General features: G+C 42.2%; 1 protein-coding gene across 3 annotated transcripts in view; it reads right to left on the bottom strand.

Moving 5' to 3' along the window:
• The window catches only part of FILIP1 (filamin A interacting protein 1), a 153,573-nt gene that overhangs the window by 3,260 nt on the left and 131,655 nt on the right, over window positions 1-18,658 (bottom strand). For 2 of the 3 annotated variants that reach the window (XM_074991003.1, XM_074991005.1), the window contains 2 exons: window positions 11,693-14,498; window positions 2,305-5,924 (listed from right to left, as the gene is read on the bottom strand). In XM_074991003.1, the coding sequence (XP_074847104.1) occupies window positions 5,718-5,924; window positions 11,693-14,498 (3,013 nt within the window). In that variant the 3' untranslated portion in view covers window positions 2,305-5,717. Of the gene's footprint in view, window positions 1-2,304; window positions 5,925-11,692; window positions 14,499-18,658 lie in introns of those variants that run through there. The other variant, XM_074991004.1, reaches the window with a different exon arrangement.

The raw sequence follows: 18,658 nt of genomic DNA, 5'->3' as shown, positions 1-18,658 counted from the left end.
CCAGCATACTACAGGTTTCAAACCAACCCTAGTGATTTCAGCAACTGACGTGATAGGAACACATAATTGGTCTGAAAATCATCCTTACTATTGTAGCCAGTGTCAAAACTTGAAACCTCGTAGGATGGTAGCCTTCCTTCCTTAAAGATGTACTCTTGAAATCCTGACCAGTCACATTTTAGCATTTGGATTAACCTTGAGAGAGTCTGAAAACATGTTTAACATGTTTCAGGTAATAATCTGGTATGTAGCCTCTAACTGGCAGGAACCTCTGCAGACCCCTGTCTGTTCTAAAGATTATATGCATGATACTAGTCACCAAGTGAGCTGTTTGAAGTTTAAACACTGCCATATACATATTATATAGTCATATTTGTAAAAGTCAAGATGTTATTTCCTTTTTATCCATAGTTAAGTCTGGGGCAAAAGGAAAAGAGCGAACAGCAAAAGATTCAAGTGGCCAGAAGAATTCAAGCTATTGTTTGCTTGGAATATTTTAAGATCTGAAAGAGCTTCCCTAAACTAGAGAAGGTATGTCATCACAAACCAAGTGCTTTCTCACACTTAGCAGCACTTAGATTGGGTCATGAGACTACTCACAAGAGCAGGTTTTATTTAGCATGAGTAAAGGTGACAGTATCAAGCCTTATATAGTTCAGCAGAAAACTTGTGTTAAGGACAAGATTTAAAATTAAAGTTCAATGGGGAAATGCAGTTATGGAGACTACTCCATCCTTAACTCCACACACAGATGCTGGAACACTTTTTTATGTAATTTGACTCATTGTTCTGAGGCCTTTCTCACAGACAGATATAAGTCATGTTTCTTTCACTAGACAATGCTTTTAAGGTGCTGAGGGACTTACTATAATCACTAACCAGAGTGTTATCTTCGGAAAAAAAGACACTCTGAGGCTGCGTCTACACTACAGCGTGCTTGTGAAAGGCAATCTTCTGGAAGGCATCTTTTGAAAGACTGGGTTTCGAAAGAGTGCTCATATACCCAAAAGCCGATCGATCTTCCAATCCATCCTTTCAAAAAAGCGGTTTTGGAACTTTCGGATCGGGAAGGAGATGTTCCTGGAGCTATGCCACTGGCTGGCCCCTGCCCTTCAGCACCAGGACACGTGGATGCGGCTTGCGCTTCTCCTGGAGAAAAGTTTTGTGATCGCCATATGGAAGCTGACCACTCCAGACAGCCATGGCTTAGTTGGCCACCAGTTTGGGGTGAGTAAGGCCACCATTGGGTCCATCCTCCTGGAGGTAAGTGATGATTGGGTCACACACCCTCCACGGTGGGGGATGAAGGGGACTCCCAGACAAGGGGGACCGTTGGGGACTAGGGGCAGAGGCCCTGAAGGAGACAGGGCAGGGGGGTTGGGAGGCAGTGGGGAGGGACAATGGATGGCAGGGGCTAGGGATGGGGGTTCTGGGGCACCCCAACACACACTCACAGTGAGCAAGCCCTCCACTCCATGCAAGTCATCCGGGCAATCAACGCCGTCTTCCTGTGGAGGGTCATCCAAGTCGGAGACCTCGATGCCATCCTTGGGGATTTGCTGGCCTGAGGTTCCTCAACTGTTCTGGGGCCCTGGATGGCATCCATACCCCCCTCTGGCCCCAGACCACAGCAGGGGCAGATAGATCAATAGAAAGGGGTACCACTCTGTGGTACTCCAGGACCTCATGGATGCCAAGGGCTGGTTCATGGATGTCTGCGTGGGCTGCTCCAGGCGAGCTCATGACGCCTAGATTTTCCACAACTCCTGGCTTGGCCGCAGGATACAGGAGGGGACCTACGTCCCCCCATGGGAGCTCTCCATCGGGGAACACCACCATGCTTCTCTGCATTGTGCCTGATGCCATCTAGCCCCTACCCCTGTGGCTCACGTGGCCCTACATGGGACAAACTGATCCCCCCCAGAAGCAGTTCAGCATGCACCTGAACATGGCCAGGGGCACAGTGGTGTGGGCTTTTTGCCACTTGAAGGGGCACTTTCGGTGTCTCCTTACATGGCTGGAGGTCAGCCTCCAGAATGTGCCAACAGTGGTGGGGGGTGTGCTGCATTCCCCACAATATTGTAGCAAATAAGCACAAGCAATTTGTGCAGGGGTGGGCCACTGAGGCCATGGCCAGCTATGAGCAGCCAGCCCATTCTCCATGCCATCAGACACACCAGGATGGCGTGTGGGTCAGGGCAGTCCTCAGGGTGGCCTTCGCCGGGAAGCCCCAATGACCCTCCCCCCAGGAACCCTCCAGCACCCCTCCAATGCCCCACCTCTGCCCCCCATTGCATGCTGGCATTTCTAAGTTTGACTCTTCAAAGTTGCCGTGGGGGAGAATTAGCCTAATGAAGTGCTGTACATTCACCGCAGTACTTCATTAGTCATCTCCCATCACCTGATTAACATGCCCCCTTCGAAGCTGGGGATAAGTGTAGACCCAGCCTACATTACCCTTTGGCTTACTTCAGCCTTTTATCTTCCTTTCTTTCCTTTTGAGAAGCTTGTAAAATGGGACCTGTTCTCTTCTTGCTAATATTTAAACAAAATGAGTATGTTTTCAGGGTCTTTTCCTACTAATAGTCACAAGTCATTTTGTGTTTGTTCACAGGGTTTTTTTCCAGATTAGTTTCAGAAGTACCCTTTTGCCAGGTTCTGATTCCTTTACCTTTAGCTGGCTTGGCTGTGGATCAGAGATTTTCTCTGGCCTGATCTTGGCAGGAGATCTGCTAGTGAAGCCTCAAAATACTAGTCTGACTTGTTGATTCTGTTTAGTCTGAGGTCGCTGAATTCCTTCTCACAGGTCCTGATAATTCCACAAGTGGTACATCTAGTTAGCCTCTTCAGTTCTAGTTGTGCTGCTTAAGCACTGCATATCCAGTTCCAGCTGATGGTTTCTTCTTCAGATAATGTAGTCTCTTCAAATCTCATCCAAAATAGACATTGCTTTCAAAGAAAGGCATATTTAGGCTACTGTCATATATGACAATAGTCTCAGAGGGGTAGCCATATTAGTCTGTAGTTTCACAAAACAAACTAAGCAAAAAAACCCTCCAAAATCCAAGCAGTCCTGTAGCACCTTAAAGACTAACAGTTTTATTTATTAGTTTATGAGCTTTTGTGGGTAAGACCCACTTCTTCAGATTCTGGAGCAGAAACCCACAAAAACTCACTGCCTAATACAAAATTATTAGTCTTCAAGGTGCTACAGGACAGCTTATATATGACAATAGCCATATATGGAACAATATCCTAAATGTGCTATAAAGTTAGGAAGAGCTAGTTTATTTTTAACAGCTATGACAAAGAAGGCTGACGCCACCTATAGTTCATTGCTACATCATGCTATCATGCCACATTACCAGGGGGCTCTCCTACTTTGCAACATTTAAAATTACTGGTTGGAAATGAGTGGGAGATTTGTGTTACAATGGGCTTTTAGCTTCATGTTATTATGTTTAAAATGTCAGCTGAAAACGCTAAGACACTTTAGAGATAATACAAACTCATGATTGACAAACTGAGGTATGGGGCATTTATTGGGCATAACCATTAGCTGGAAGGAATTGATGCACTTCTGGTAAGTAAGTAAAAAGTTCCCAAGAAGCAGCCCCAAGTTTGCTTCTGCTATTAGGGATATATCTTTATAGATATCTATATCTTTCTATATAGACAGACAGATATCTATATCTAGGTATAGATTATATAATGGAAAAAGTCATGAGACTTTTTTTTCCTTCAGATGTCCTAACATCTACAGTTCCAAAGTTTATTGGAGATGCAGATTAATGAAAGATGCTTGAGAACTTATGAAAATCATGGTCAATATTTTTGTGATGTTCATCAGAAGGATATATTCTGCATGAAAGAGTGCCTTCAAGAGCTAGGCTGGGGTAACCTCTCTAATGGAAATATCTGAATCTGTAATATGGTAGCAGCCCAAAGAATGCATTCAGGATAAATATTGCCAGGTTTTACGAAATATATGTTGCACTCTACTGACAAATTCTTCTTTCAGCCTCTTGTGTCCAATAGAAACTAATCTCCCAACCCATTGGTCTATTGCATTAATCCTGTACATCCTGTTAACTGCATTTGCATTTCACTTGGCATTCTCCCTCCCATTCACTTTGCGTTACACTTGTATTCTTGATGCTGCATCAGTCATCTTCTGTTCTCTTCTCTCCTTCCACTAGGGCACCAATAGTTGTGGGACTATTAATAACTCATTCAAATAGTTGAATTACTATATATATTTTTAAAATGCACCTTCTGGCCAAAATGTATCACGGCAGATTGCCTCAACCACGAGTTCCTTTACTGTATCTTACTAGTGTGAAAACGGAGTTTCCTGGGGAAATTCCCATGACAATTATGATGCTATCAAATGAAATAATGACATCAATCATATGCATCAACACCCATTTCCATGCTGAAATATTTCCTTAACACATGCTTAAAAAACAGAATGGAAAAAAAATGCAAATACTTCAGTATATCCAGAACAAAACAGAACACAAAGTGGTACTCCACAGCACTGTAAACTGGGTCTGTATTTGAGATGGACACATATCAAACTTCAGGGAACACACTGCAATTCAAGTTAAGTTGTGAGTAAAGTCTTTTGTCCCCTCTCTACCTGAGCACAGTTATTCAACAACTGCTTTGCACCCCACTGGCTGTTTTAAGGACTGTTCTAAGACAGAATCTTGGCAGTTAGTCAGACTTCAGCACGCTGTCTCATATTGGGCCTGATCCAAAGTGTAAGGAAGACAAATCCTTTGTCCACACTACCACAGTAAAACAATCTAAGTTTTGCTACTTCAGTTACATGAAAACTGTAACTGCATTCAACATAGCTAAATCCACTTACCATGGTGTCCACAGGAGATGTTCTCCTGCTGACTTATCTCACTTTTCTCTCTGAACTGGAGGTTATGAGACAGTGCTCTGCCACTGACTTAGTGGGTCTTCACCAAACCTACTAAATTCACACTGCTGCATGAACTGCAGCAGTGTGGATCTAGCCATAAGTATAGACAAGACCAAAGCAAGTCATTGTTTTGGGTTCCAGAGTTTTGGATCAGACCCAAACTGTGCTTGTAACACACAACAAAAAAAAATTATATCAGAGTTTTCCAAATTATTATCAGTAAACCCCTTCTGATCCATAGAGAAATGGTTGGTCACATGGTCCTGGCTCTTCCTCTTTGTCTCAGCTATGAGATGTCATTAAGAGAGATCTAAAAATATGTGGCTTTTCTATCATTAATTCTCTAGGCAACAATTCTTTTAATTGTTTCCAGAATGTTAAATAACCATGAACAAGAAGGGAAAGTGTTCTATGAGTTCATGAGTGAGATGGAATGTGGTCCCATTACACAACTTCTTCAGAAGTGGCCCACCCTACCACTAAGTTCAAAACCCCCTGAACTAGATCAGTGTATAAGTGAAGCTGCTCCGTCTGATTTCATTTTCTCTGGAAGCATTCATTTTCTCTGGAAGCTAGCCTCCATTACTAGTTTTTTAGCCCAGCATAGAAACAAAATTATATTGTTAAAGTCAAAACACACACATACCCCTGTTAGTTTGTTCTGTTAAATGACCATTTCAGGACTTAATTAGTAAATGCAAACACCAGCAATTAACAGACAGGGGGTTGATTTCCATGATAGCAGTAAAACCTGCACAACATACCCCCTTAGCCACTGCCCTCAGCCCTTCCCCCCGCCCAGGGAGGTAGAGCTGTTGGCTGAAGATTTCTTCAGTTCTATTTTCATAGACTGAGTCTCGGCACGAGGCTCGAATTTTGTCACATTTCCTGCTCCTGGGGCTGCCACTACTGGCTTTCCTGCTTTCATACCTTTTGACACAGGAATACGGGTGGGTGTAGGTCTCTGTGATGACCCATCCTGTCCTGTCTGCAAGAAAAAGAGAGAGGATATACTATTTAGCAAGACTTTTACGAGGTTTTCTTCAACACATTCCAAGTCTGTACAGTTTCTTATTTGTTTATTCTAATTTTTAAAATACGCTTTTGTAAGGCCAATAGACCTGAGTCATCAGCAGGAAGAAATGAACCTGCAACCTTAAGGGTTAAAGCCATCTGTTCTACCACATGAGCTAAGCGTGTATAACAGAAAATTCACTCTTCCTTGTCAGTGGTCTCAGTTCTTCTGGGGATACGCTCTGAAGCACTCATCCAGTGCAGTGGGCACCTCTCCCATGAATTAAAAAAAAACAACTAGCCACAAATATCTCTACCCCTCTCCAGGCCTTCTTTAACAAAAAAGAGAAAAGATGGACTTTGCAACATGTCAAGAAGGTTAAGAAATCTTGGTTTTTGTACACTAATGATGGGGAGCAAATTCCAAACCCCTCTCAAAGAATGCCTTGTCAGGCAGTTTCCTTTCACTTATGTTGGGAGAGTACCAGCCTGAGGCTATGTTTAGATAACTGGGATTTATTAACAGAAGTGTTTGTCGGAAGATATCTTCTGACAAAAACTTTTGTTGACTGAGTGCAGCCGAACTGCTAAGTGGCTTGCAAAAGTAATCTGCTCTGTCGACAGAGAGCAGTCGGACTGCCTGGCTGCTCTATTGGCAAAATGGACAACTGGAAGCACAGCAAACAGGGCTGCCTGGCATCCTGGAAGCCCTGTCTGTTGATAGAAGGTCCCGCAGAACATCCACACCAGCTTTCTGTCAACAGATCTGCGTGCATTATTCATTGTAGGGAGTGTAGTACAGCTGTCAACAGAAGTGCTCCCCTCACTACTCAACTACTGTGAGTGCCTCAGCTACTCAACATCTCTCAGGCACTTCGGCACCTACGTTATTTAACTGCTGTTCAACTTTGGGATGAGGACATCTCCTTTGACATTAAGGATGGTTGTTTCCTTTGCAGCATATTTAAATATTAAGAGACATGAAGTAAAGCACCAATGGTGAAGTAGACACTTCACGCTAAAACAGTTGCTACACAATGGCAAACAGCATGCTGGAAAAGGACCCAAGATTTAGAGGTCAGATCCAGGCCTTTCTAAGAACATAAGAATGGCCATACTGGGTCTAGCCCACTATCCTGTCTTCCAACAATGCCAGCTACCCCAGAGGTCGTGAACAGAACAGGTAGTCAGTGAGTGATCCCTCCCCTGTCATCCGTTTCCAGCCTCTACAAACAGAGGCTAGGAACACCATTCCTACCCATCCTGGATAATAGCCATTGAATTTATCTAGTTCTTTTTTGAACCCAGTTAAAGTCCTACTGTTTACAACATCCTCTGGCAAGGAGTTCCAGAGGTCTACCATGTGCCATATGAAGAACAACTTCCTTTTGTTAGTTTTAAATCTGCTACCTATTTGGTGACCCCCAGATCTTATGTTATGGGGACAAGTAAATAACTTTTTCTTATTCACCTTTTCCATACCTGTCATCATTTCATAGACCTTTGTCATATCTCCCCTTAGTCTCCTCTTTTCTAAGATGAAAAGTCCCAGTCTTTTCAATCGTTCTTCATATGGCACCAGTTCCAACCCCCTAATCATTTTTGTTGTCCTTTACTGGACCTTTTCCAATGCCAATATATCTTTTTTGAAATGAGGCAACCACATCTGTATGCAGTATTCAAAATGTGAGTGTACCATGGATTTATATAGAGTCAATGAAATATTCTCTGTCTTATTCTCTATCCCCTTTTTTAATGAGTCCTAACATTCTGATTGCTTTGTTGACTGCTGCTGCACGCTGAATGAATGTTTTCAGAGAACTATTTACAGTGACTCCAAGATCATTCTTTTGAGTGGTTACGACTAAATTAGTCACCATCATTTTGTATGTATATTTGGGATTATGTTTTCCAAATGTGTATTACTTTACATTTATCAACATTAAATTTCATTTGCCATTTTGTTTCCCAATCACTTAGTTTTGTGAGATTTTTTTGAAGCTCTTCACAGTCTGCTTTGTGTTTTTGCCACCTTACTTGGTTTTCTCTTCAGATTTTGGGTTGGCTCATTAGAGATGGGGGCCAGCTACAAAGCTCTGGATTAATACTCTCCTAAAGTCTGAATCTGTTTAGATCCAGAGAACTGGCATAATCTTTTATTTTTGGGAGGGAGGAAATAAGGGATGGAAGCAAGGAAAGGAAAGAAAAGCAGTGAAGTCTCCATCCCTTACCTACATTAATATAGGCAAGATCAGCACCTCTGAAGGAAGACATTGACTAAGAGGTCTTTTCTACTTCCTGTCCATATGAAAGGCCAACATATTCTGCAGCAAAAGAATTTGAAAGTTGTTCTGTGACACAGAACTATAGGCCAGAATCTAACTCACATTTACAGAACATATGTATAGTCTTTGTGATTGAGAACATAACATAATGCAAGTGTAAACTGATACAGTGGTACACGTGCACTGCCCTATTTATCTCAGTGGGCTATCAGATTTGAAGCTTAATTAACATTATTAACTGCATACCTATTGATCATTTTAAACAGAAACAAAAAATAAAAAATCAGTTAATATTCTAATCCCAAACTCTAAGAATAGCTTCTCAAATTCCAGGAGTCCCAACTATCCCCAGCCTAGAAGCTAAAAATACTTGCAGGTTCCATAACAATTTCTATATAATAATTTTGCAGTATGAAGAGCAAATCTGCAGCACGCTGAAAACAGCAAATGAAGAAATGAGGAAGCAACATAATCTAAATCCAGTCAACAAAATAAATAGTGTTGCAGGCACTTTGTTGATTGTAACATTTAGGTGCACATTACAAATCTGACTTTAAATTAATCTGCCACAGAATCACTGCCTACTGCACCAGACTGCAGTAGAATCTGGGACCCTTGGTACAGAATTTAGTTTCTAGTTGCAAAGGAGTATACAGGGCCTGTTTATATGTACTGAGCATTCCAAAAGGAGGCAAACTACCTCTATCCTTACCAATCAGTGGTCTCCATTTCTTAATTTTCCAAGAATAGTGCAAAAGCAGATGCATGCATATACAAAATAAAATAAAGTCACAATTGGGAAATCTGAATGCTGACAGACCAGTGGGAAGCAAATCATTTTCAACAATCAAAAGCAGCATTTCCAGCAACACTGAAAGGAACTCACATTGTTATGTCAAAACAAGTGAGATCCACAGACTACCGTACAGCACACCATGCAAATACTTTCTATCAGAGTCAGAAAATATGTCAACATACCCTGGAGCCAAAATGACAAACATCCTGCACTCTCTGAAAGCTTTTCCCAGTGTGTAAACATGCAGCTATTAAATGAAGTAGCTGGAATCTCTGGCATTTCTTGAGTTTAAATGACATGTAAATTATTAACTGAAGATTTTGACACTCCAGAGTTACTAGTTTCATGTCTAAAACACTCAAAAATCATTTAAATGTATTTTGAGCATCTTCATCTCCTTCCCCATCCCCTGGGAGGCTCATTAACATGTCACTCGTATCACAGCTGTCAAAACAAAAAGCAGTCAAGTAGCACTTTAAAGACAAGCAAAATAGTTTATTAGGTGAGCTTTCGTGGGACAGACCCACTTCTTCAGACCACATCCAGACCAGAACAGACTCTGGATGTGGTCTGAAGAAGTGGGTCTGTCCCACGAAAGCTCACCTAATAAACTATTTTGCTAGTCTTTAAAATGCTACTTGACTGCTTTTTGTTTTGATAGTGTATAGACTAGCACGGCTTACTCTCTGTTACTATATCACAGCTGGTACTAGCTCAACGCACAACTCCACATACACTCTTTTCTCGCTAAGTGAAGGAAAAATGGGTGCATGTAGGTCCCCACTGTCTGGCCAATATGACTGAATAAACATGATGACTGTGTTTCAAATGCTCCTCGCCAAGGAGTGGCCAAACAGGATGCTGACAACTTTAGCACCTACTTCCAATGGCTTCTATACCCCTATAGCACTGATATAAGCATTTAGGTCTCCTTCCTTTCGCTGATTGGCCAGTTGTGGTGATTTGGGGTTTCAGCTGCTGGTGGGGGACAACTAACATTTTTTTACTGGTTGAGAAATGGCTAGAGCTGCTTCTGCCTTACCTGTGATTGTAGGGAGCCTACAGTGCAATCTCTGGGTGTCATTTTGCAGGATTCAGAATCTGGTGGCTCCCTTCTGCCCTGCACATTTGCAGGTAACTGCATTTTTTCTGCTCTTTGTAAATATATACAATTAGCCAGAATTTGGCTCTGTATACTTTTAAGAATTTAAGGCAGGACACCTATCTTGCTGCCTCATTAGGACTTGCACAGTGAAGCTAAACTGTTCTGTTCACAGAAGTACACACTAGTGAAACATTATAGGTACCCAGAACTAAATTTCAACAGAGGAATAAACACATACAACGGCCAAAGATATTTTCATCCATAATGGTGGTTCATGGCAGATCATGCTGACTTAGTATATTTGTCTGAGGATCCCAGTGAGGATGGTTGGCTGTTTTAACAAACAGCAATGATTTGGACTTTTTGAAAAGTTAGCATCTTCTTAAGCAGTTAATAACTCAAATCCAATTGAGTGTATCTGAGAACCACTACGCCACTTGCAGAATTGTATCTTTTGTAACACTCTTAGTATGAGAGTGGCCTAGTGGTATAGTGGGAAACAAATAGCCTTAACATACTAGAGAATGGGGTTTCAGGCCGGTAAGAATGGTATAGAACCGGCACGGACCACACTGATGAAGAAACTGCAGGACTCTTAATTATGGGTGTTTGTGGCTTGCATAAGTTAGTCAACCACATGAGCACTTCCAAGAAGGTGTCTGTAATTTCCTTCAAACTGAAACAAAAAAGCAGTAAAGTAGCACTTTAAAGACTAACAAAATAATTTATTAGGTTAAAAGTTAAAAATGGTAAATCTGTCATAAAACTGACAAGAGCCACAAACTTCAGAATTAAATCTCTCACTCTGTTCTTTATTCACCTCACTGGATATTGTATTGCTACATATATCATCTCAGTCAGTAGAGCTAGCATGATGGACTAAGTTAAGAACTCACACCTATATAAAGTAGAAACAGGGTTTCTCTACAAAATGCCCTTTCTTCCTCTCTGGCCAAACCACCCTAGTAAAGTTTACAGCACCATTAATTCTTTCATTTCCTACAGTTTTGTAGGGTTTTCCTTGGAAGGCTCTCCCCAGGTATCTAACTCTTGACTTCCCTACCTCACACCCGCTTCCTGCTGCACCTCTGCTCTTCTGATTTGCCAACCTTGATAACAATTTTCTGATTTGTCAACCTTGATAATTTTTGGACCTCTGTGCTTTATATATTGAGTCTGTTCTGGTAAGGCTATGATCTGAAGAAGTGAGTCTGTCTCACGAATGCTCATCACCTAATAAATTATTTCGTTAGTCTTTAAAGTGCTACTTGACTCCTTTTTTTGTTTTGATAGAATACAGACTAACACAGCTACCTGTCTGTCACTAGTTATAGTAAGATAATGTCAAAATGGGCTATTTAAAAACACAGCCACAGGGAAAGTTCTGCTTTACCCCCAGCTGAAATCCAGAATAAGTGCCGTGAAGTCAGTAGCATTAACAGTTCTTTTCAACTGTTCTTCCACAATGGCGGTCTCACACCAAGCCCATTTTGTGGCTTGCCATCTCCCTACCAGGAAGTCTGGGCAGATATCCCATGAAATCCTCTGCTACTTACCACTGATTGTGTTCCTCGTGTGGATGATGTTGTAACTGGAGTTATAGTTATGGTACTTGTCACTTTGCTTGCTCCAGGCCTAGGGGAGAAGTGGTTCCTTGGGGAACGAAGAACAGTACCAGTTATAACCTCCTTTTCTGCTGCAACATTCATTGGTCTGACTGTTATCACAGGACTAGCTCCCTCAGAACAACCACCAGGGGAGCGTTTAAACTGAGAACCTAAGTGAATATGAATTTTGTTGTCCTCTGTTGTTATAATGTTGGCATTGGCATTGTACTTTCGGATTGGGGTTGGGACAGTTTGTTTCTCTGGGGTTACTTTGAAAACAGCTCTTCCCATGGTCATATCCTGTAATTCTGGAGAGACAGAGATTTCTGCTGGTGCTGCAGATGTAGATACTGTCATAATCTGAATGGGAGACGTGGGTCTTTCCATGAAAGGAGCTCTCCCTCCATCTGAGGGTTTTTCTCTGGAAAATGTAGTTATCGTAACAGGTGACATAGCACGCTCTGGGCCCACTGAGGTCTCACCACCTTTTCCTTTTTGTGACATGGTATTTGGAGAAGGAATGATTGTAATCCGTGGCTTCTGATTTCCCAATGTTGGAATGACAGTGGTACTTGAAAAGAATTCCTCAGATGTTGGACTAGTTATCTCCAGAGTAGCTGTACTATTTTCATGATCTGGTGTCACCCGAATATGGAGAGGTTGCCCCTGCTTTGGGGAAAGGACAACCTCTCCAGGATGTCCTGGGCTACCATGTGTTTGGGCACCTTTATCATGGGCTGTCTGGGACACATTCTCTCTTTTTCTCATCCATGGTATCCAAGATTTCCTCATTGCAAGCTCATTTGCTGCTGGGGGATACCTGTCAAGCACAGAGGAGCGCTCCATGGGCTTTTTCAGCCCTACCTGTCGCAGATTACTCATTATGTGATTTTCCTCTTGGAAGGATTTCCTTATAAACACAGCTGGGGTTTCTTCTTCTGCTGCTTCACTGCTCACTGCATCAGTCTGCACCCCAGTGGACGTCACAGGAACATCGACCATTCTTCTACCATTCATGCTGGGTCTGAGGACACGGCTGTAACGCTTAGAAAGTTCTAATTCTTTTGTTAAGTTCAGGACTTCCTGCCCCATGTTTTTATTTTTACTTTCTTCTTCCATAAATCTTTGCTGAAGAACGGAATAGTCAACTTGGAGCTGGGAAAGCTGATCTTCTTTGTTCATCAGCTCATGAATTTTTTCCTTAAGAGCTTGCACTTCTGCTTTCAAATCTCTGCTTTTAGCCTCTTCTAACCGAAACCTCTGCCTCAGCTCTGCTTCCTGACTCACCACTTCACCCTTCTCTATTGCTTTATTTCTGGCAATCTGGAGCTTCATTTCCTCCAGCTGCTGAGAAAGGAAGTTAGCTTTGTCTTGCTCAGTCCTAAATTTCTGCTCCAGCTGATCATATTCATCCTCAGTCTTCATCAAGTCTCCTTCAACCACTTCCAATTGTTTGAGGCGTTTTTTCAGCCTTTCAATTTCAATGGTTAGTTCTTTAATCTTGTTGTCCTCATGATAAGTAAGTTCTGGCCCTTTTCTTGCTCGACCTCTTGCTATTTCTCTTTCAACTTCCTCTATACCTTCAATTCTTTTCTTTAGCAGATCAACTCTACAGCTCAGTTCAGAAGATTTTTCTTCTTCACTTCTCAGTTTCCCAAGTAACTCATCTCTTTCCTTTGTCAAATTGGACACTTTTTCTTCCATTTCAGTTTTTAGTTTCAAAAGCTTCTTACTTTCATCTATTAATTTCTCAGTCACATCCATAACTTTACCTTGCTCTAACTTGACATTTTTGTTCAGACCTTCAACTTTTCTTTCTTCCTGCTTTATTTTTTCCATCATATTTTTTCTTTCATCCACCAACATGACAGTAAATGACTTCAGCTTGGTAAGGTCCTCTTTTAAGCTTAATTCAGCTTTTCCCAACCTACTTTCTGAAGATTCAAGATCTTTCACTCGAGTCTTCACCATGTCCAACTCACTTATTAAGTCTTTAGTTACATTCTTTTCTTTCTCAAGATTTAAATGCAGCTGAGTACATTCAGACTTACTTTTACTAAAAGCCTCTTCCAGCTTTTCCAGCTCTGACATTCTCTTCTGCAACTTTTCCACTTCAAGTTTCAGCTCTTTGCTATGGTGTTCTTCCTCTTGCAGTTTCTTCTTCAGCTCTCTACACTGGGATTCGGTTTTTGTGATCTCCTCATCTTTGCCTTCCATTTCAAGTACACGCTTACGTAGGTTTTCCACTTCAGCCATCAAGCTAGAGTTTCCACATTCTCCTTTTGCTATTTTGTCTCTTAATTCTTGAAGTTCTTCCTCAGCCTTTTGAAGATTTTTGTTAGTGTCTTCCAGCTCCTCAATTCTACGAGTCAAACCAACCAGTTTAAGTCTCAGCTGTCTGTTATGTGACTCTTGATTAACCAGTTTAGTAGTCATCTCCTCTTGCTCTTGAGAAAATGATAATGTCTTGTGTTCAAGTTCTGCTTCTAACTTCATCAATTTTTGCCCATCTTCTTTTGTTTTTGAACCAATAACTTTAAGCTTTTCTTCTTCTTCCTTGAGTTTCTGAGAAAGGTCTTGTATTTTCTGACTTTGCTGACCAAGTTGTTCAATATGCATTTGTCTCTCATCCACCAGCATGAGTGCAAATGACTTGAGTTTGACCAGTTCGTCTCTCAGTTTATTGAGTCTCTTTGTATGTTCTTTCTCTTTGCGGGCTTGATAGACTTTTTCCTGTTCAAGAAGCTTCTTTAACCTGAAAAAAAGATGGAATAAGTACATTATTATATATAAAGTGTGTTTTTCCCTTTACATTTCAAGGTTCAGACATTTTCTACCTGTTTTTATGTTCAGTTAGTGTCCGAGACCGTCTTAATGCTTTGTTTCATGTAAAATACATTTATTTAAATTAGAGAGGCTTATTGGAAGTCACACAAAATCATTTAGTACTTTGAAAAACAGTGTCAAATGTCAGATTTTATCCTCCAACTATTGTAATTTACTACACATTTCCCCCTTTACCTGGGTGTAAATATATTATTTCAGATTTCCTCTTTGATCAATATATATGTGGCATCATTTAGTCTCAGAATGTTATCTTCCGAGGCAGAGTTGAAAAAGATTTTAACACACAGCTTTGACCTGAATTATTCTAAATGTAGGTCTCTACCATCATTCTACCGTTTACCCAACAGGACATATCTCTACATTTCAAGTCAAATTTATTCTGTGCTAGCTTTATAAGATGGATGCCTCATTAGCTTGCTGTTCATGCAAGAAAGCATGAGATGAGATCAGAATAGAGTGAGTAGTTTCAAGCAGTCTGGCTTCACTGGATCAACGCTGGTCAGAAGTGAAACGGTTGAACAGGAGTACCATATGTCAGCACTTGGTCACCATACTACATATTGCAATAGTGGTAAGCTAACATAAAAATAGGCTTGGCTGCCTAATAACAGTTTTAGAGACTTAAAAGTGTTTATTTTTCCTGGGCACATTTCCACATACAAAACCGTACACACATGGTATTTCTCTGTTGACTACAACGATCCAACTGATCAAAGGCTTGGGTCTAACACAAATTTTCTACTTGACATATAGCAGTTACAGAGCAACTGGATATGCTGACACCTCTCAGAATGAACAGGCTTCCGTATGAACGATATCTATTATTATCAGAAAAATGATTTAAATAGGTGTTATGTACAATGATTGTTTTTCAGACTTCTTCATATAACACTTTGAAGCAGAAACAAAGTACACTTGCATTTATTTTAGGTTTGTGCTTTAAATCCATAACATAGCTATCAGTGTGGAAAGTGCCAGTGCATTATTTGGCAGAGATTTGTAAAAAAGATGTTATTTCCACTGATACCGAGGTATTGATGTTGTAGGGATATTTGTTGACATAAATTTAGGAGTACTGTTGTAAAAATGTAATGTTGTTTTAAAGAAGAATTTACAGATAGGTTTACACAAATTACTGGGAGACTACGCACTGTTCAATCCATTATCAAAGTACTCTCTGTTCCCATGCCAAGATCCATGTAACAGTACGAATTCATTTGCCTTGTTCACTCTATATCCAAAACATTGTTACCCTTCATAACTAGGGTGACCATATCTCCCCCACCCAAATATGGGACAAGGGGAATGATGCCATCCTGGACAAAATGGGACAGATGGTCACCCTAGCTGGGAGTGAGGGGATAGCTGCCCTATGTGGGCTGTCACCCTCCCAGTGAAGCTCGTGGCTTCTACCAGCTGGAGGCCCACCGTGCTGCCACTCCTGGCCCCTCTGGCTGAGGGAAGCTTGGGGAGGCAGCTGCCTGGTTACCACAGCTGAGGGAAGCTGGCAGGGCAGCCATGCTGTGGGTCCAGCTCTGGCTTCCCCAGCGGGGAGAAGTTGTGGGGCAGCTGCGCCACTGCAGGGGAGCTGGTGGAAGCTGGGAAGCAGCCACACTGATGCGCAGGTCTGGCTCCCCGCTCCCCCAGCTGAGGGAAGCTGTGGGGGGGCAGTCACAGCATGGCGGAGGAAGCTGGGGAGCTCCTGGCTACCCCAGCTGGGGGAAGCTAGGGGGTGGGGCAGCTGTGGCTGGGTCCAGCTCCCTCAGCGGGGGGAAGTTGGGAAGAAGCTACTCTGCTGCGCAAGTCCGGCTCCCAGCTCGCCCAGCTGGGGGTAGGTGGGGGGTGAGGTAGCCATGGTCGGGTGTGGTTTCCACACTGGGGGAAGTGGGCAGCAGCCACCTGACAATACGGTGCAATTAGCCCCTTTGACAAAATAAATCGAGGCACTATCCTGGCATCCCAAATCTGAAACCGGGATGGATGGTCACTTTATTCATAACCAGATGAAGATCTAACTTTCCTGGATCCAAAACCAAATTCCCAAGTCCATTGCATCTCTCTCTGCAGTATTCAAGAATTTATGCCTCAAACATTCCCCTGGCTCCCCCTGCTTGGCTTCCTCTTGTGTGTGTGTTTGTTTTTAAACACAGGCTACACACAGTCACTGAGGGTATTATAAAAACTCTCTTGCTTTACTTATAAAGCCATGGTACAGTGCTGCCAACTCTCAGAATTTTGTCTTGACTCATGATATTGAGCATTCTCAAACACCCAGCATGTGGAGTCACATCAATATGCAGGACCTTGAGGAAAGAAAAAGAAATAGCATGTTTCTAGTCCTCACAGTTGCAGAGAAATGCTTGGAAATGTGACCCCAATGTATCCTAGAGGTTCAAAAATCAGAAGGCAAATTAGAAGAATCAAAAAGGTTTGACTGAGATTGGCTTAGAAATCATGAGGTTTCTGATTTAATCTCATGCATTTTTCATGGCCCATTTCTGATTGATCCATGCTTGCATAACTGGTCATCTGTCAAAAATTGTTGCAGGCAGTTCATCCCAACTAATCTGCAGAACCATAACAGGAAGCCAGGGCTTTTTTTCTGGCGGAACGCACTGCAACAGAATTCCAGCAACTTTCTTCCGTAAGAACACCAAAAATTTTCACCACTAGTTCTGCAGCAGCATGGGGACTGAGCAGGTGCCTCCCACCAGTTCTGCAGCAGCACAGGGACCGAGACATTAAAATTGAACACCCTAACCCCTATAAGGAATCCTAAGACTTGAGTTCTGACACCATTTTTTTTCCTAGAAAAAAAGTACTGCAGGAAGCTATTAACAGAACTGTTTATTAAGATAGAAGAGAAGTTGGGGATGAAACCTATGATCAGAGCCATGCAGGTAAGCTGGCACTATCATTCTTATGCCATAATCTATTCAGAGAGCCAATGGAGCAGTATTTATGGAGCAGGCAGGCTTCAACAGGGCCACCAAAAGGCAGGAGCAAAGAGGACAGCTGTCCTAGGGCCTGGTAATTTATAAGGGCCAGGGAATCCCAGCTGCCAGTGCCAATAGAATCATAGAATCCTAGGGCTGGAAGGGACCTCAGGAGGTCATCAAGTCCAACCCCCTGCTCAAGGCAGGACGAATCCCAACTAAATCAGCCCAGCCAGGACTTTGTCAAGCCAGGACTCAGAAACCTGTAGGGATGGAGATTCCATCCCCTGGACCTGTACAGTGGCAGCAGCAGCAGCTGGAGCCCTGTACCCTTTAAATTGCTGCTGGAGACCCACAGCACACTCCAGGTACCACTGAAGAACTGGCTGGAGAAGGCTAGCTTCACCAGCCTGCTCCTTCTGCCCAAGACTCTCCCCTTTCCACAGGCACAAAGCACACCACCTCTCCCACCTTGCTCAGGGGTCTGGCAAGTCTCTCCCCAGCCCTGGGCCTTTAACAAACAGAACAGCCACTTCTTAAGAATTAAAGTGCTTACATATAATGAATTAGTTAATAAGTGTGTCCATCTTCACTGATGCACTATTGAACCTTCAGAGCATTTTGTCTGGCTCAGCTCCTACACAGTAAAACCAGACAGCCTGCAATTTAAAAAGTGATCTTACAACAAATAGTAAATGTCTGTTTCAGTGTCCATGGAAACCACTAAAAGTTGTTTTGGAGGAGAGGCAGCAGAACCAGGTCAAACTTGGTAGTGGTGTAACAGTAACAGCAGAAATCTATAACTTGTTTTAGTGTTAATGCTAAGAAGCAGGATAAAAGTGAATTTTGTCTTGCTATGGCCCCTACTATACAATATTTTAGATTCAGTAGTTTACTGGAATTTCAGCAGAAACCAAAGTTATGCTACTCCATCTCGACCTTTACTACTGATTTATCATCTGGCTTTGTATCCAGGATTACCTTGTATGCTGTTGTTAAGGCTATCTGAGTCACATTGGCTTACATGGGTTCCAGTGACTCACCCCAAAACAGCCCTCATAGGCTCAGAGCAGGAAGGTTTTAATATGGTGTCAGGAACAACTCTGCTCTGGGTTATCAAGAGACAGTGAAA

Source organism: Carettochelys insculpta, chromosome 3 (assembly GCF_033958435.1).
Source record: "Carettochelys insculpta isolate YL-2023 chromosome 3, ASM3395843v1, whole genome shotgun sequence".
Classification (NCBI taxonomy): domain Eukaryota; kingdom Metazoa; phylum Chordata; order Testudines; family Carettochelyidae; genus Carettochelys; species Carettochelys insculpta.
The sequence above is the reverse complement of the archived record's forward strand: the minus strand, read 5'-3'. Positions and strand labels throughout refer to the sequence as shown.